A 19516-nucleotide genomic window follows, 5' to 3' on the forward strand; every position below is an offset into this window, starting at 1 on the left:
TGTGTGTGTGTGTGTGTGTGTGTGTGTGTGTGTGTGTGTGTGTGTGTCTGTGTGTTACTTTTCTTTTTTGATCTGTGCATGGCTCTTTTTCCATTCATCACCCTTTTGTTTCAAGATAGTTTCAAGGTGCTGCTTCTCTGCATTTAGTTTGATTTGTAGCATGTTGTCTTGAATAACTAACCAACTGTCATCATGATAACCACCCAGATAATTCAGAATGACCTCACATAGCTAGAACACCACTAACACACTGACATTTTACCCAGAAGCGTTTGAGTTTATTAAGATAGATGTAAACTTGATCTCTTGCTGCTGAAGCAGATGAGATGGGATGTTGTGAGAAATGTATAATCCTGCGTTCACCATGGCTTGATTAACAAACACACACTCATTCTGTTACCTCGTCTCCTTCTCTGCAGAGCCAGCTGACAACAGTGTTGAGTAATCCGTCAGAATATGGAGCTCATGGCAGAGTTCTTATAACTTTAAACATTTAAAATATGCTTTAAAAGCTGTCATTCTTTAGATAGATCATTTTGAGTTAAGGAATTCAGCTCGGAGTATTTGGGGGTGGGTTCTTTACAATCTCTAAGGGTGTCCATAAAGCAGAGTGGGTGGTGCTCTTTGAATTAAAATGACCCTTTTCTTGTGTTGTGCTTCAATTTTAGTCCCAGGAGGAAGTGTGTGACCTGCTTCATGCCGCCCCCTTCCAGAACATTCTGCCCAGAGTCTACATCAAAGGTATGCAAAAGGGTTGCAACCACTAAATGCAAGGAAGATGGGTAAAAAAACAATATATTACTTGTCCTATCGCTGCCTGCCCGTTGATTTATCTGTCATATTTGTACAGCGTCTACATGTCCGTCCTTGTGTTTGTGTGTTCTATAGAGGGAGAGCGTCTGGAGGTGAGGATGAAAAGGCTGGAAGCCAAGTACGCCCCTCTCCACCTTGTGCCTCTAATTGAGAGGTTGGGAACCCCACAGGTGAGTTCACCATCACTCTGTCTTTAAGAAGGCAGACAAGACGTGATCCTTTATTTCTCCCAATTATTTATAGATATTTTGTGTCATTACCCGATGAACTGTGCCTCCTCTTAAAATGTCACTTCTAACGCTGATAGTAAGTATCACGGCTGTTTCTTTTCACCAGCAAATCGCCATTGCCCGTGAGGGGGACCTGCTGACCAAAGAGCGTCTGTGCTGCGGCCTTTCCATGTTCGAGGTCATCCTGACGCGCATCCGCAGCTTCTTGCAGGACGGGGTGTGGCGCGGGCCTCCGCCCACCAACGGCGTGATGCACGTCGACGAGTGTATGGAGTTCCACCGCCTGTGGAGCGCCATGCAGTTTGTCTACTGCATCCCTGTGGGCACGCACGAGTTCACAGCGGAGTAAGTGGCACCTGGCTGGTTTGTGTACTAGGACTGCATTTGGAGTTTTTTTTTTTTTTTTGTTGTTGTCTTTTTCAGACCACATCTGCAGCCAAACATGATGCATGTTGGTTTGTCAATATGGAATACAATTAGTCTTTGTAAATAAATAGACTTTATTGTAGTTTAATTTTTATTCAGTAAAAATGGCAGAAATCTGGCAGAAAACAAAAAAAAGAATTCCATTGGAAAAGTTTTTACTCTTACCTTTGGTGTAAAAGTTGACATGTAAAGAAAGAGAAGATGTCGTGAAGCTTAAGGGAAACTTTTTCAGTCCACCTTGATGTTCCTCCTGCTCCTTCTGCCGTAGGCAAAGCATTCATCATGCTGCCACTTATGACATGGCTCTACTTCAGAAAGAGGAAAAAGGAGTGAAGTTACATTTTTGTTCACATTGTCAACCCTTTCCCCTTTCACCATCAGCAGCTTATAAAAACGGAAGGTAGACTTCAGAAGAAATGAGACACTGTTGCACAGTTAATATTGTCACAACTTCTCAACTAAAGTGTATTTGATTTTGCGGACACTTCTTAAATCTGTCAGTTGCCTCGCTTTAATGGGAAAACAACTCGTGTGTTTTTTTACGTGCCTTGCTTATCAGGCAGTGCTTCGGCGACGGGCTGAACTGGGCCGGCTGTGCCATCATTGTGCTGTTGGGACAGCAGCGTCGTTTTGACCTCTTTGACTTCTGCTACCATCTGCTCAAAGTCCAAAGACAGGACGGCAAGGATGAGATCATCAAGAATGTGGTGGGTGAACTTTTAACCGCTACATTTACTCACACCGCTTAATATTGTCCGACTTATTCCTTTTTCTGTCGTTTTTTTTCTTTTTCTTCTTCTTGACAGCCCCTGAAGAAGATGGCCGACCGCATTAGGAAGTACCAGATCCTCAACAATGAGATCTTTGCCATCCTCAACAAGTACATGAAGGCGGTGGAGACGGACAGTTCCACTGTGGAGCACGTTCGCTGTTTCCAGCCTCCTATACACCAATCCCTGGCTACCACCTGTTGAAATACACCCTTCACACACACGCACACACACACAAAACACATAGCTGTGAGTCAAATTTCTGCCTCTCCCTGGGCTTGTAGAGGTGTAGATTACCACGATGGCTCCACACTGGCTTTAAGAATCCAAAGACAGATCCTCTCAAACTGTTCCTCTATCTAAAATGTGGCTGTCTTTGAATCCTTGAAGCATTAACCCTTAGAAGTGGACCAGGCCAGAGGCGGAAGTGTATATTCACACCTTTTTCTTTTTTATTTCACTATCTGTGTGGCTCTCACTCAGACTCATGCATGCCTCCTCTTATTCCTTCTACTGCACACCTGTGGATCGGACCACTGACACAAATGCCAAAACTGTATCACCATCATATGATCCGAAGCCACTTGTCCCGGCCGCTGGGACTCATAAAGGCCTTTACGAATTTCCAATCAAGAGCTGAGACAATAGTAAATCTAATAATGTTTAAATAAAAGACTAAATAATGCGAGAAAATAGCAAATTTTCTAAGTTATATAAAGATCTTTTAACATGGTGCTCTTCAGTGCTTCTACAGCTACTAATCGTACTAACGCAGGCATCAGTACGCCCTGTGCTACCATTACGCGTGTCCTCTATTACGACCCAAACCTGTTTATCGTGATATATTGCGAACTCTTCACTCATTGGTATGATAATCGGGTCTGCCCTTGTTCATGGTCCACAGTGTCTATCACCATGATGCATTTAAATCCTTCTTCACCCGCTTGCTTTCAAAGGAATGAAGCTACATCGCATTCTTGATTTGCTTTTATTTATCTCCCCCCCCACAGCTGTTTTTTTTGTTTTCTTTGCTTCCTCCTGACACATTTTAATTCTGTACAAGTTCCGCTGTAAATTTCACTGTTGAACTAAGTGAAGTGTTGAGTGTTGTAATTGTTTTTGTTTTTAATTATTAATATTTTAATTTACACATCCATGGTATACTTGCCTCTCTACTACTGGCTGGAAACCTCATCGACTGTATTTTCTTTTCTCTCTTTTGTCTGTTGGAAAGATTTTTTATATTCTGTACATGAATACAGTGGTATTATTTACAATATAGGAAAGACACCTCATCTGGGTAAATGTGTTGACTTTTTCAAGAGCGAAAAAAAACGAAAGATTAGAAAATACCTCTAGGTTGTATAAAGACAGTGCTGTACTAGCTTAACCTGTTCTGAGTGTGAATGGATGATGTTGGTCTAGCAGACCTATTAAATACTCTGCACATAAAGGAAAACAACATAACTAAAATGTCAGTTATAATTAAAGGGCAGTTTATTAAATAAAGTCAGTATTTACTATTGTTAGACTTTTGCGTTAGATTTAGCAGTGTCATCAAAACATGCTAAATTTGTCCCTATTTTGTTTTTTTTTTTTTTTCATATGAAGGAAAAGCAAACTAATTATTAAGAAGCAACCCTCCACAAACTGCCCTGTGGTCTTTTTTCTGCTCTGTTTTGAATGAACAAACTTTCTTTTGTAACTCGAGTGTCTTTTTATCATATTTATTCAACTCCGACGTATTGTTCATTTAAAGGTTAATCTAGTTAAAATGAAGGTACCAATGTATCATCTCAAAACCTTAGCATGGCAAGTGTAATTTATTGTCATCAATGGCTCCATTTGTGACATGAGGCTTTGTTTATGATATTGTTGTACAAGTGACCATGTTTTCAAGTACAAAAAAGTGGAGAAAAAGAATATAAAGTGTACAACAATGGTCCTGCAAAGGATTTGGAATTATGTTGTATTTCCATGAAATAAAAAAATGTTTAACTGAAAAATGGAAGTTGTATTTGCTTTTCAAAGGGTTTTACTTTTCAGTGCTCCCCACTCAGTATCCAAGCAGTATAATGACAATTCGACATTTGAGCACAAGAAATATTTTGTTTTTTAGAAACGTATGCTGCTATGGTATGAAACCCACTTAATGTGAGCTGGGAAGGCTCAACCCCCCCACCCCCTGCAGGATAAGCGTTATGGATAATAATGATTGGATGGATAGTATAAATACTAATACTTTATAACGTATTAGACGGTTTAGATGGGAATCATGGGATAGAAGTAGGTGCTTTACTTCTTGCGAGCAACGGGACTGATGGTGAAAGTTTATTACATAGAAATGGACTGAAACCGGAAGATGGCAGTAATGCAACAAAAAGGATGCAAGCTGCCGTTAAACACCACAGAAGAAGAAGAAGAAGATGGGCGGGACAGCGTCATCCAGGACTGGCTGCCTATTGGCCACACGCACGTAAACGTACGTGTATGACGTTATTTTGAAATTTCAGCGGTCGAGCTGTTGTATGTGTCACTGGCAGCTGCACTGCAGCCTCGTCGATACGGTTTTGAAATTCAAAAATAGTTACATACGGTGGATTAAAAATGTCTTTTTCAAGAGCCCCTTTGAAAAGGTTCAACGAGAACATGGGTAAGTGACGTTCAAAAGCCACAGTAGCTAGTAGCATGTTGGCAAGTTATCCTCTCAAGTTATTCAACGGTTACGTTAGCTTTTAAGTAGTTAGCTCATATGCGTACAGTTAGGTAATGTTAAGGTAACATTAACTGCTAAGGAGAAGTTAACTAGTTGCACTCAAAGTGAATGGAACCAAGTAAAACAAAGCAAGCTAACGTATGTTAGATGGCTAAACCAACAAAGAAGTAACTTTGTGTCTAACCTGGCTAATGTTGTGCATTTGGCCGAAGGTTGTGCTCCTGCTCCGGGGTCCTATGAGGTCAAACCTGAGGACCTGAAGGGAGCAGCTTCCTTCAACAAATCTGATCGATTCAGAATTGTTAAGGCAGGTGGGTGATAAGCGTGATAAGCAAAATGCAACAATGAAAGAATACTTTGAACGTTGGCTAAAACATAACGTTTTCTGCCATCCATTTTCATCATCTGCATCTCCAGCCGCTATGCCACCACCATCGCCCTCCAGAAGTGTCCTAATGTCACCTGTCCGCAGGACGATGTCTGTTGATGGTCTTGTAAGTTGTCTTTTACATCAGCACGTAACGCTAACAACTATTCCACTTACATGGCTCCTCAGTAACCGATCAGCCATTTCAAAATGTGCTCCTGTCAAAAAAAGTAACCCACTTAATTAATTAATGTCTTTTGAAATCCTAGGTTGAAGGTTCAAGTGTAAAGAAGGATAAGAATGCCATGACCATGGAAAGGAAGCAGCACATGCTCCTAGAGAGAGAGGTAGCTGCAGTTCGTCAAAGGAACATTTGTGCTGACAATAATGTTGTGTTTTCTGCTGTCAGTGGCTTTTGTCCATAACTGAGCAAACGGTAAATCAACAGATGTGACTGCAGATGTGGAAAATGTCATGACCGTAGCTTTGTTTCCTTCCAGATGAGGTCACTGGTTCAGCAGCGAGGGGAGCAGGACCGTCGCTTGTTGACTCTAGAAGAGGATCTGAAGAAGGTGGAGGCCAAGCTGCTGGCTGCAGTCAGGGAGAAGACGGGCCTCTCTGCCAATGTCACCACTCTGGACAGACAGCTGGTAGAGCTCAAGAAGGTCAACGAGTTCCTAAAAAACAAGGTGTGCTTGGTTTTGATGTACATTTTTTTTGTATATTTACAAATCCTGTCTTGATTACGCCTTGATGAGTGTCTTAGCTGCTAAAAAGTTTTAAGTGTGTAAAAAGCATGTGTTTAAAAAAAAAAAATTTTAAGGTTTCTGCTGACACTACAAAAAAGAGAATCAATGCTCTCACGATGGACTTGATGGAGGCCAGGAACACTTTGGATGTTAAAAACAAGGTATGACTTGTGTGCACATACGTCCCTTGTTAATAACAAATAAAAACTCAATTAAAGCTAATCTCATTTTCAGCTGCAGTGGATACTTATGTATAGTGTGTGTGTGTGTGTGTGTGTATGTGTGTGTATGTGTGTTTGTCTGTCCAGGAGTTGAACGTCCTGCAGATTAACACTGAAGGCCAAGCTAATGTGCTAGACTCTGACCTGCAAGCTGCCAGGGCTACTGTCACTGCTCTGAAAAACAGGAATAAAGACTTGGGTAAGCTTGAACAGCACCAGATAGTGCTACTAGCAATACAAGCATGCTTGCATATATAGAGGAATAAAAGCAGATGAAGTAACCAGGGCTGTACTGTGATTTCTACCTTTTTACAGAGAACCTTCATCAAGTGACCAAAACTCTGAACAAAGAGCTGGAGAATGAGAATGCTAGATTGCATGGTGAGTTCTGTGTGTATGGCCTACTCTTTTTCTCTTCGTTTACCCATAGCAGGTTACAGGTAACAGTGTTCCTGTGTGTGCATGTGCGTTTGTGCCTGCTTCCTTATCCTATAACTAATAATTCTGTGTTATTTTCCAGCTGTTATACAGGAGCTGAGGGAGGAGGTCCGAGTTGTGCAGGGATACCTCGACGAAGCCAATGATCAGATCCAGGTATAAACTCTGCCCATAGAACATATAGAACAATTCGTACAAAAGTGGACATCTTTACATCATTGTTTCTAAAAAAAAAAAAAAAAAAAAGGCATGCTTTACCTCTCTGTGTGCTTATAGGATCTCCGTTTGAAGCTCCGAGAGAAGACCCAGGAGAACACTGTTGCTGGTTCTCAGTTGGAGAAAGTGACGTAAGCAAATGCCTCATGGTTCCTCCAAGCAGGTTAGATCTGCACTTTATACCATGACACTCATTTTCCACTTTTCCACAGGCAACTGGAGACTGACCTGGACCAGCGCACTGCTGAGATAGAAACCACCCAAGGTGTGTTAAGGCAAAAAGAGAAGGAGGCACAGAAATTCCAGCAAGCGCTGCAGGCGTCAAAGGATGCTTTAGTGGAGGTGGAGAAGAGGTTGGAGACCCAAGAGCTGGAGCTGAAATATTCACAAAGGTCAGTGAGGGACATGGAGGAGCAAATGGAGTCGGCCAACCAAAAAGTTCAGGATTCCCAAGCGACGGTTCGACAGCAGGAGGCAGAGCTCACTAGACTGAGAGAGGTGCTCAGAAGGACAGAGAAGGAGCTGGACGAGCGAGTGGCACATCTGGAACAGAGGTGTCTGTTCTCTGAGGAAGAGAGAAGTATGTTCACCAAGATCCATTGACGATGATAACTTAAGTTGCAAAAATATATAAACGGTTATGTGACGCATATATTGTTTGTTTCTTTAAGGCAGGACTCGGGAGGAGGGAATGAGGAGAGTGGAGGAGTTGAAAACAGAGCTCCTCTTGCTAACGGAAGCTAAAAAAGATGAGAAAAATACTCAGATTCAACTCCAGCAAGAACATGCTGCTCTTACTGAAGAACTGACAAAAGAAAAGGTGACAGAATCTTTTTTTTTTTTTTTTTTTGTCTCACAATGGTGCTTTCTTTTTAGATTCAGTGCCAGATCACCTGAGCTGCGACTGACTCTTTCTTCTTTCCTACAGGCACTTGTGGACGCCCTGTCTGTGCTGGTGGAGCAGGAGCGGGAGGAGGCAGAGGAGCGGCTGAGACTACTCAAGGAGGAGATGGAGGAGGTGCTGGGAGAGCTCGCTCTCCTGGAGGACCAGGAGCAGACGTGGCAGGAGGAGGCGGAGAGGAATCAGGAGTCCCTTCAGAGGCTGCAGGAGGAATACAACGAGCTGGAGGGACAGCTGAGTGATGCCAGGGCACTGTTGGACAGGTGAGCAGCCAAAGGCCACGCATACCGATGAGATGTGTTGACAGAAAACGTATTACGGTGACGTCTGGAAGTCATGCTTGCATTAACGACGTACTCCTCGCTGCACTTGCAAAAACAAAACCTTTGTTTTTTGGAGTTGTTGCCACTGCCTGCTCGCTACTATTTAGAGTCGGCGGCAGCTGGGAGCGTGTCCCGGCATTCCACTGAGCATAAAGTAAAGGAAAATAATTGACAGGTTGCCGAACCATCACAGCTCTGACACGGAGAGTGGGTCACTATCTATTTTTGTGTAAGCCCAATTTCAATGATTGCAAGTAACCCCACAACCTCATCTTTGGGGATCTGAGGGGAAGCAGGGCACCAGTTGGAGGAAATCTTTATTTATTTTGATCAGAAAGTTGAGAGTAGAGACGGATACAATAGTAGGAATGATGCGCAACAAACAACCGAGACTGGCCGCGTTTCTATGTGCACCTTACAACTAGACTGCAGCTCAAATATTACATTTGATTACTTTTCAAATAAATGTTTAAAGTGGGTAATAACGCTGGACAGTCCTTAATACATACATTGAAACCAGGCGGTGTTCATTACTCAACACGATTACTGACAAACATTCATTAAAGCTTTTCGATATAGCTTGACTTTAGATTGGATAACATAATCATGTCACATTCTACATACAAACATTTTGATTAGTAACTAATTCAATTGCACAAGTTTTCTCTGTTTACTGATTTACAATTATATTTATTTTGTAATTCATTAATGTAATTCTGTTACATGTAAGGAGTTACTCCCCAGCACTGAACATGACAACTAAAGCAGCAAATTGCCAGATTTGAGAAGCTGGGAACCGGTTAACGTTTGGTATTTTGCAGTGTAAAATTTCCTAAATGGTTTATTGATGACCAAAGTCATTTTTTTTTTTTTCTCTCGATTGACTGTTTGGTATATCAGCTAAATGTATGAGCTCTACTGCATTGATGGGAGACTTTCAGATATTCTCTTGATTCATTGACAGGACCAATATTTCAGAATTCTTTATTATTTAAGGTACATTTCCACAAGCATAAGACGTCTGTCATATTTAGAAAAGACCAAAATAAAAGATGTAACTGGTTTCTCTGATCGATGATTGTATCAGTAAAGTCAAGAGACCTACCACCTATAAACACACCAAAACTGTGTGCTCATCATTTTTAGTAAGAGCAACGATGTGGCCGCTTCGAAAGAGGAGCATTCATCCGCCATGACGGAACTCCAAGAGGCCCACACAGACTCGCTGAGCAAGATGGGAGACATTGTCACGGAGCTGAAAAGGTGAGCGCGCTCCGGTTGTCAGTATTCCTGGAATGCGAGTTGGATTCGTGTTGAGGTTAAATTTCAGTCAACGTGTAGTCTCTCACACTCTGCTCCTCTTACTTTTCAGCGCCAGAGAGGCTCTGCAGGGAGCAGAGGGGAGACAGAAAGAACTGGAAGCAGAGATGGACAGAGTGACGCAACAGATGAAGGAGGAGATGGAGAAAATCGTTCAACAGAAAGAGGAGGAGGTCAACCGAGTGAAGGAGGGCTTGGAGGAGCACCAGGAGAGACAGTTAGCTGAGGCAAAAGCCAGGGAGGAGAATTCAAGGTACGCTTCGAAATCCCTGAGTCTACTTTGAAATAACTGTCACTTTTCCGTCTTCTTTTTTTTTTATATATTCCCTTTTCTCCTTGACTTGATAGAAAGTTGCTGGAGGTGCAGACTCTCCTTACACAAAAAGATGAGGAGATAAAGGCCATGGGGACGAGCCACGCCGCCCTGATCGATCAGCTACAGCTGCAGACAAAAGAGAGAGAAGAGGCATGGGGGCACCTAGAGGAGCAGAGAAGTCTGCTCCAAAGTGAGAAGGAAAAGGCCCAGGAACTGCTAGAGGAGGTCAACCAGCAAAAAGGGGAAATAATGGAACAGCTCCAACAAGAAAGAGAAGAGAAAGTTAAAGTCCAGACAGCCCTTCAGGAGGAAAGGGGAGCATTGGAGGTCGAAAGAGAAGACCTCCAGCAGGTCAGGTCTGAGGTGGTCCGTCTACAGATCGAGCTTGAGCGAGTAGACGAGGAAAGGAAGAGTCTTCTGTCTCAAGTAGAGCTCACGGACCGGTCCAGGCTTGCTCTTGAACATCAACTAAACATGGCAGAGCAGGATAGAAACCGGCCTCGCCCGGATGAGGTTGAACAAGCGGGTTTGATCTTCCGGGCCCAATTAGACCTCATGGAGGAGAAGACACAGACTCTGCACCGCGAGTTGGAAGAGCTGAGACAAGATGGATGTGCTCAGCAGGAGCAGGTGGAGTTGCTGACTCAGGAGAAGGTCACGCTGCAGTGGGATTTGGAGGAGCAGCGGCAGGAACTTCAAAGACAAATAGATGAAGCGCAGGAGAAAAGGTGAACATTGGATTGGATTCTTGAGTTATGAGTCTTTTTTTTTTTTTTTTTTTTTTAACAATGAGCACATTTTAACTCCTCATTCCTTTCCTCTAAGCTCCCAAGTTTCAGAGAGTGAACACTGGAGGAAACAATATGAGGAGCTGTTTGTGAAGGTCAGGCCCTTTCAGGTCAGTAATTTCCACACCGGGTCAAATATGACATGTCAGTATAGCCCAAACTATGTGTAATGTGAAAGGTGTTTGTTGTGATGCAACCACAGATATTTATCACTCATCTCTGTAGCTTTTAGTGTCTTTTAGCACCGTTTTAATTCAGTTTCAACCTTGTTTCCAGCTGTATGTAGGTGTTGTTATAACACCTCGTTGCAGAGTTAAAGCCCTCTCAATGTTCACGCGGTTGTGCGCCCACAGGAGCAGCTCAATGCGTTTGCAGCCGAGCGAAATGCACTCGTCAATGAAAACGGAGCGAACCAGGAGGAGTTGAACAAGTTGTCCGATGCCTATGCCCGTCTGCTGGGCCACCAGAACCAGAAGCAGAAGATCAAACATGTGATAAAGCTGAAAGATGAGAATGTCAGCCTAAAACAGGTGATGCATGAGAACGGCACCGACTGCTCTCCAAAGCCACATCGTGCACGTTTTGTCTCGCTCTCATGCGCCGGTCCTTCATCCCCTCTTTGTGTCTGTGTAGGAGGTGTCTAAGCTTCAGTCCCAGGTGAGCCGGCAGAAGAGAGATCTGGAGCAGCTGAAGTCGAAGCGCCCCGGTAGTCCTCGTCGTCGGTTTGATCCCAGCAAAGCTTTCCATCACGACAAGGAGAACCGGCGAACAGAAACCCTTAAAGAAGGTGCGTACTGAACTGCAACACAATGAAAGCATATAGAGGTAGAGCTTCGGAGATATGTGATGAGAACAGTTACGTGATTTTTGTTCTTTGCTTGTTTTGTCAGGAAACCATTATGCATAATGGAGCTCTTCTGCCAGACGACAACTGAAAACTAAATTACATTTCTATGGTTTTGTCTTTTTTTGTATACTTCTTATTTGTGTCAGTTTTGTTAACCGGCTTCATAATAGTTACACAGAGAGTGAGGATGTATGTTTCCGTTTACATTTTAATAATAAATGTTAGCAGCAGATTGTACGTGTGCAGGAGCAGTGTGTTAAAATAATGAGATGGATGGCTGTAAGTCTACACATATTCGAATAGGAGATACTTATAGCAAATCTTAGGGCAGCTGAGCTAGCAACTTCTTTCTAAATATTTCTTCTTTGTAAATAAAGACAACTTTTAATACACTTCCTAAACAAAAGCATTACTGAGATTTATTTTCTTCCCAAGTGTTAAAATGCTATTTTTTATTTTTAATTTGGCTCATCTCGGCCATGTCTGTCCTCGGCCATGTCTGTCCTCGGCCATGTCTGTCCTCAGCCAGTAGAGGGCACTGTAGGACTGCAGCCACAGGTTGGAGCGCAGCAAAAGGCCATTGCAACCCATGTTTCATCCACACCCGCTACAAAGAACACAACTTCACCATCTTTGTAGAGAGGAGCCTCGGGTTTTGGGTCATGAAGCTTTATTTCCTTCAGTTGATAAGACACAGCCAGCAAGTATTGGGCCAGAAATTGACCTTTTTACAAGCTAGTTGTGGAGTGACGAGCCAGTCGCACTCGCCCTCCAGGTAGTAAATGCTGCGTAACTCATGGCAGCACTGCTCCACGATGCCTCTCTTCACCTCGGGCTCTTTACGGCCGGAAGAGCCCGAACAGCTGCCGCTCCTGTCTGGCCCTTTTTTGACGTGGAGAAAGTTTCCATAGCCACGTGTTAAGAAGTCCTGCTGTTGCTATGCAAAGCTCCAGTTCATCAAACTACCATTTAAAACTCTTCACACTTTAATGGAGACTTAATGACTAGGCAATCAGATCCCCCTCATCCACTTAGTCTTGTTAGCCTCCACTTCAAGAGGAGGTATGATGGAGCTCCAACAGAGGCACATCATGGCTGACACCTGAAGTTAAATTCAAAATAGCAATACATTGTTTGAAGGGGAACATCCAAATAATGCCTTGTGATAATAATGATTTTGGGGATTTCGCAAGGTTTGTTATTGGAGATGTTAAAAGCGACTATGAAACCAAACAGCCTGAATTCAAACAAGGCCAGAGACGTGCTTTGCACACTAATGATGGTTCGGACAAATGCATAGATTAAGTTTCCGGCATGTTGTATCTTTAACATTTTTCCTCCAGCCAGGATCCAAATTGGCATTCTCATTAGACCGTCTGAACTTTGAACATGGTGGGCAGTGACTGCAGAGACGCGTAACCAGCCTGACGTGTCTGGAGCAATGTCGCACTGTTCACTCTCTGAACTCCCACTGTCAGGGGGACAATTATAACCTCATTTATACAAGTCAAACAGTTCCCACAGTTAACACGGCCCTCGCCGAGCAGATGTTCCAAACCCCGCTCGTGGGGTCGGTTTGGACTGTTGTGGAGGGTGTTCACCGGGTGGGAGACACACATGGTTTGCGGCAGCGGGGGGGGGGGGCGAGAACACCGCCGGAAAATAGAGCGCCGGCAGGAACGGCATGGACACCGCACATGGTACCCTGGCCGTAGGAGGGAGACCTCGTGGATAGAACGCATAAAGACATGTTCACATAAAATGGTACACATCTGATCAATTTTTTATTCTGCTGGATTTCAAAAGACAAATGGTAGAACTGAATCCACCCTTCAATATTTAATACCTCGAGGCCAGACGGTTGAAAGCTAAAGGGATGAAGTGATGTTTAGATTTGATCAGACCTTTCTTGATGACACCCGAGCATTACAAGTCCACTTTCTTTTAATAACTTTCGATATAGATATTTTTACGATGCTCCTGTGAAATTGTACCAGATAGCTTGAGGCTTTGAGAGTATAATAACTCTGCGATGGCGCTGAGGGCACGTATGCAACACCCCGAACTCAAATAAGAGCTTTGAAGTGAGCCGAAAACTGAACAATTCATTATTTCATTGGAAATCAAAGGCCAGGGATGAAAAGCTTCGGTGCAACAAGGTCTGCCGAAAAGTCATTAGATGATATTTGACTCAAATCTCTAAATCTGACAATTAATGTTAGCCTAAGCGGGCGATGTCAAAGATCAAGGAAAGTGATTGGTGCAAAGATTCCATCTTCATGACCTGGCTCGACTTCAAGCTGTTATTCACCGGGATGATTCTCAATTCCTGAAAATAATTGGATGGTCAACCCCAAATGTCCCAACATCAAAAAGACAACATCCAGTCATTTCCTCAAAGCGCCGCCAGAAAGAACGTCCCCCACATCATCATCATCATCATCATCACCACGGATACTGTCAGGGTGTCGGTAAGGTCACCCAACACCTTGCTCTCCAGTTTAGCAGCTAAAGTGCTCCAGAGTGGAAATGATCGGTGCCAGATTACAGACTTGTCATTAGTGTTATTAGTCAAATCCCATTTGTGATGGATACTCTCCAGAGCTGGAAGTTCAGCTCCTGTTTCAAGGTGAAAAACATATTTAGCAGTCATTTGGAAACTATATAGACCTTTTGTGGACATCTTATAGTGCACTGCAGATTATTGGATTGAAAATGAATCATTTTAACGGTGTCTTTAACAATGCACCTGTGCCAGGCATTACAGCATTGGCAGAGCGCTCTATCTGGCCCACCCGCCACACCTCTATCCCTCTTGGCTGGGTGCCAGGCTCCTTGGCACACGAGATTGGTTGAATTATAGATCCTGCCTGTGCTACTCTTTACTTTCATCCCTGGTTATTGAACACATCAATTTTAAAACTGGAGATCTTGAGGGAATACAGAGAAACTTGCTTTCACTGTGTTTGAGCCCTCGGTGCAGCAGAGCACTTGGTAGTTGGAAATGAAAAGGGCCGAAGCCCAAAGCACTAAAACAAGGTACAGAGAACATCTCCAACCTGGCCACCTTTCCCCTTTACAACTCCACCTGGGAGGTGAGAGAGAGAGCGCCGTCACCCATAACCAAACCCAATTCAACCCATGCTGTCTGGTGTCCTGAGTGGCACCGCTCCCGCGCTGACAAACACCATATGTCATGTTCTGATCACAAAGTGTAGTTTAGAGGACTTCCAGGCCTGTCAGTGACCTTAAGTGGTGAGTTTAAAGCGGAGTCAAGAGGCAACTGTGAGAAGTTATTGTCTTTATCAGTCCGTCTCTCTCTGTCTTACAGGATCTTAAAGAACAACTCCTCTGCCTTTAAGCTAGAAGTGTCAGAAAATAGAATATTAAAATTTGCAGTCTAAAATTACACTTAAATATCATTACAATGTCTATAAAAAAACTACAACAATGTTATGTTCAGTATGTTTATATGGTAAGTACATATAAATGTAATTCTCTAGTAGTTATTTAGTTGATTTTGCTTTCTATTGAAGCCTTGTTTTCCTGCATAGGTTATGACTCGCCTCCTGTCATGTTCAGCAGCTGTTCTTTTTAATTGTAGTGTGCCTACAGTATCTGAGGGTGGGCCGAATTCAGATGAGAAGTGACGCACTGTGTAATTTTATGTCAAATAATGAGTCTATTGTCAGGCCCCCGGAGGAAGCAGCACAGCCGTTGTACAATCGCCTCTCTGCTTGCGTGGTTGAATTTAACCGTTAGTATGTAGTACTGTGGTAGGTGCCAGTGTGTTGTTGTAATGTAACACCCTGTGAACGAACACAAGTATAACAAAGAGCATAATGCAAAGGAGGAAAATATCAATACTGACTGACCATATTTTTATAGGTAAACTGGAATCAGTGATGCAGGGGTACCTTCATGTTCTTTCTAATGATTTCCATTTTGGGGCATGTAAGATATTATGACATGGACATAGTGAATATTTGTAGAATTTGGGGCGTTACCATAGACAATAAAGCTCTTATTTTGTAGAGCCCTTTAATACTAAGTTGTATTGTCACACTAAAAAGAATGAATTTTATAACCTGTACAAACCAGAATTTGCTACTTTTGGGGGTTAAAAAAAAAAATCATAAAACATCTTAAAATTGAACAAAGTCTGTATCTGGTCATTGTGCATGGCGCGGTGGTAGGTATTCCATCACTCAGTGACCCTGATGGGTCAGTTCTCCAGCTGCAGGAAATAGAGGTTGCATGTTCATGAGTACAGTATCAGCTGAAACTGTCCTAGGAGCAGGAATAATTTATAAAATGTGTCGCATTCCCCTTTTAGCTGTCATTGCAGCATTGAATTCAAAAGGTGTTCGCTAGCTGCATGTTCACCTTGAAAAAGATCCTGTGGTCAATAAATCTAAGTACATTTTAATAAGAGAGTGACCTGAATAATCTTTAAAACCACTAAATCTTGAGATTGATAGAACTGTCACAATAATAGCCCCACCATCAACTCTATATTTCTTAGGTGTATTTGTGGTATTCTACATATGACATATATATATATATTTATATATCTGTGTATGTATACTGTATATATATGTATATATGCAGATCTGTCTTTGCATGCTTCAGTGTTTGTCTAAATACTGTAGATTGCTTAATCTGCCTATTATGTTTTGCTGCGTGTTGCTTTTCTGTGCATATTTCCTTGGAAGTGTTCCACACCAACATAAATGCTCAATAAATAATCTTTTACAGAAATGCCAGCAGGGGTGTACTTACATTTTTGAGAGAGATGTTTAAAAATTGGATTTCTGCTGTGCTTCTAACAGTTGCGTGTACATACCCTCTGAAAGGGGAAAAATGCAATACACTTGCATTCTGACCTCTTACTGAGATTAATATGTAATCTAATCTAGACACTACAGATATAAAAGTAAATGCAATATGAACAACATATACCAAAGCAGTTTGAATGTTGCATTCAAGTAAAGACAAGTGCTCTCAGGGTGCTGCAGGAATGAGTCCTAAAACCCAAGTAACCATTTCCTCTTGAAGTAAATAAGTCTCTTTTTGAATGTGTTTTTGTTTAGTTGTCTGAAATAAGGTCTCTGGTTAACACAACTTTAAGAGACATAAATGATTTGTTCTATGACAGTAGATAGCCTACCCCTCTCATGGATTTTTAAGCTCTTATTAAGTGTCTTTAAAAAGGCTGTTGCTAACAAGTGGTCAGATGAGACTACACAACGTCTTCACACTTTTTTTTTTGGACAGTAGTTTAGGTTACCAAGTTTACATTTGCACCAGCATATATGGTGTCCACAGTTTTTCAAAGTTGGGTAACTTTGCACAATTTGGGAGAGTGTACACATAAACAAAAAAAATAAAATAAAAACATCAGACAGGGGGACTTGAGAGAGAATGGGATAGAGGTCGATGATGTTTGCTAAGCTAAATCAACGTTACAGTGTCATTCGTTCACTATTCCACAAAATCTGTTTGTAATGGTTTTACGTATCTCACCCACTTGTCCCAGAGTTGAATAAACCTGTTTCTCTGAAGGCGAAGGGAAAAAGTGATCCTTTCCATAACATAGATGTTGTTTACTATATCTATCCACTCCTGGATCGTGGGGGACTCAGGAAGCAGCCAGCGCCTTGTGAGTGCTTTTTTTACAAGCCGTTATTAAAATGCCAAACAGGTATTCATCTGGACGCCCTATTTGGAAATTTAATTTTCCTAAGAATAATGTGGAAAATTGCAGGGGCAGGTCAGTGTTAAGTATGCTTTTTAATATTTTATGAAACTCTGCCCAGAAAGGTTTTATCACTGGACACTCCCAGAATACATGCCAGTGATTTGCTTCCGGAGCCCCACACCGTCTCCAACATGTAGCATCCCCTCCAGCGAAGCGCGCCTTCTGCTTCGGTGTGATAAAGAAACGAATAACACACTTCCACGCAAATTCCCACCACACGTGAGAATTGGTGCATTTCCATTGAAATTTACACACATCTAACCAGTCCTCGTTTGATATTGAGAGGTTACCTTCTCTTTCCCATTTTTCCTTAACATATCCTGCATTGTGGGACTTTTTTGTCATAAGGCCTTTGTAGGATCTAGAGATAATTCCCTTATTTGAATCATTTTGGTAGGCACCGAGAAATATTCTCAGTATTGGGTCATCAAGGTCCGTTTTATTTCTAATGTTATGTTCAAAATGGTTGCGCATCTGGAGGTATCTATAAAAATCAGATTTTTCAAGAGAATATTTTTTCCTCATATGTTCAAAGTAATATACTTGTTCAAAGTAAATCATAATAATCTTTATCCAATAGTTTGGGGCGCTTCTCCTCACACAGCGTTGCCAACAGCGGCGTGAAAAATACATCAAAACGTGCGGCCTGATCGGGAATAGTGTGCTATCTATTTTTCAGAGAGATTCGCCAAGCGGTTTTCCCAAAAATCACAAAAAACAGAGCAAAATTTCTCCATTCACTTGAATGGGGTTTCGGCGTGAAGAGAGCTAAAAAAACACTTAACTTTGGGCCCATATTGACTAGCCATACATTAACGTAGAAACATGATTAAAAGTTTAACTGTAGACCAGAGGTCTTCAACAGGGGGTCCCGTGAAATTTTTGGTTGATTAGACAATTAAAATAATACTTTTTTTTTTTGCATGGCACTAATAGGCCATCACTCATTTTTCGTTTCCACATTTATGTTTAAAATGAAAACATCAGTTTGAATAGCTTGTATGCATGTTTATCATGCAATTGACAGACAATGTTGATGTTGGCATTGGTATCAGCTGACAAGGTATGTTTCTAAATGGCAGTGGCACAGCCACCCTACTCACTGTACCTTGCACATGTTTAAAATAAAAACATGAATATATGAACCTGTGTATTATTTGAATAGCTTAGTATTGAATGCACAATAAAGAGGTATGTTTATACATGGCACTAGGCCCATTTGATATAAAACAGAATTTTATACAATAATGTATATAGTAGGGGGTCCCTGCTCCATCTCTCTATCAGTTTGGAGGTCCTTGGCCTGACAAACGTTGAAGACCCCTGACGTAGACAAAACGCTGCACTTTATTGAGCCAAAGGGACATTTTCATAGCTAGCACAGTTTTCATGAAGTCATAGATTAAGTTTCAGGAAAATTATGGGTCAGTTTCAGATTTTATAATGGGTGTGTATTGCATGTCTCGTTAAGAGCTAGAGTGAGAGCATAACTGTCAGAGTGGAGCAGAGCAGGAAAATATTCTGTGATTTTTCCAAACAAATTGCTCTAGCTCCCACAATTTTTACTCTTTATACACCATTTATGGCCCAAAAGCTTGGAAATGTTGTGCTGGTCGCAGTAAAGTGTCTATGGAATCCAACGGACTGACACATTTGGCTCAAAGAGCCGCAGAGCGACATGAACTCCAACCAACTGCTCCATTAGACTCCATGTTAAATCTGACCACATCAACGCGTTTGGTCTTATCTTTCTCACGCTGTCCATATTTTGGCACTCAGACTCCTGCTAATTTGTTAAAAGGAGGTTTTGTTCAAAATCACTGATTACTGCAACGTTTCTTAATCAGTCTGCCTCTAACACCAGGTGCGTCCTCACCATGGCAACCAGTTGCACACACTCTCTCTCTCTCTCTCTCTCTCTCTCTCTCTCTCTCTCTCTCTCTCTACACACACACGACTTGGATATATTCAGTCAAAGGCATTGTTAGACCTCCTCTCTGTCTGTCTGTCTGTCTCTCTCATCACTTTGTCTCTCTTTAAGTCTCTTTAAGTCTCTCTCTCTCTCTCTCTCTATCATACAGTCATTCAGGTCTTAGATATTTTTAGAGAGCTTTTTGTCGAGGGAAGCAGTGTGATGCTAACATCCGGGGTTGGCTTACAACAATACATCACTTGAATCACCATTCTTGAATATATCACAAAGGGAGTCGAACCTCATGATTTTATGGAAATTACAATAACCTTAATTGTTTTGTCTGATGTCCGCTGGTAGGGTAACGTTTTGGTACCAGGGTTGCAGAGCCTTCATAAAGTA

General features: G+C 42.1%; 2 protein-coding genes across 2 annotated transcripts in view; both read left to right on the forward strand.

Moving 5' to 3' along the window:
- Nucleotides 1-4245, forward strand: part of cyfip2 (cytoplasmic FMR1 interacting protein 2) — a 19889-nt gene extending 15644 nt beyond the window's left edge. Inside the window, exons 26-30 of the mRNA XM_031857686.1 lie at nt 669-741; nt 889-983; nt 1150-1388; nt 2029-2176; nt 2276-4245. Coding sequence (XP_031713546.1) covers nt 669-741; nt 889-983; nt 1150-1388; nt 2029-2176; nt 2276-2443 — 723 coding nt within the window. The 3' untranslated portion in view covers nt 2444-4245. The remainder of the gene's footprint in view (nt 1-668; nt 742-888; nt 984-1149; nt 1389-2028; nt 2177-2275) is intronic.
- A 553-nt stretch (nt 4246-4798) lies between these two features.
- hmmr (hyaluronan-mediated motility receptor (RHAMM)) lies at nt 4799-11833 on the forward strand. The gene is made up of 20 exons (XM_031858029.1): nt 4799-4892; nt 5168-5266; nt 5373-5449; nt 5592-5669; nt 5823-6011; nt 6146-6232; nt 6380-6491; nt 6608-6673; nt 6813-6886; nt 7007-7077; nt 7159-7526; nt 7618-7766; nt 7875-8110; nt 9317-9433; nt 9543-9743; nt 9839-10534; nt 10632-10704; nt 10948-11124; nt 11228-11381; nt 11485-11833. Exons 1-20 carry the CDS (start codon nt 4847-4849, stop codon nt 11499-11501), a joined length of 3087 nt encoding a protein of 1028 aa, XP_031713889.1. The 5' UTR covers nt 4799-4846; the 3' UTR covers nt 11502-11833.
- The last annotated feature ends 7683 nt before the right edge of the window (nt 11834-19516 follow it).

This window comes from Anarrhichthys ocellatus, unplaced genomic scaffold, assembly GCF_004355925.1.
Source record: "Anarrhichthys ocellatus isolate YVR2014 unplaced genomic scaffold, GSC_Weel_1.0 scaffold19, whole genome shotgun sequence".
NCBI classification, from domain to species: Eukaryota; Metazoa; Chordata; class Actinopteri; order Perciformes; family Anarhichadidae; genus Anarrhichthys; species Anarrhichthys ocellatus.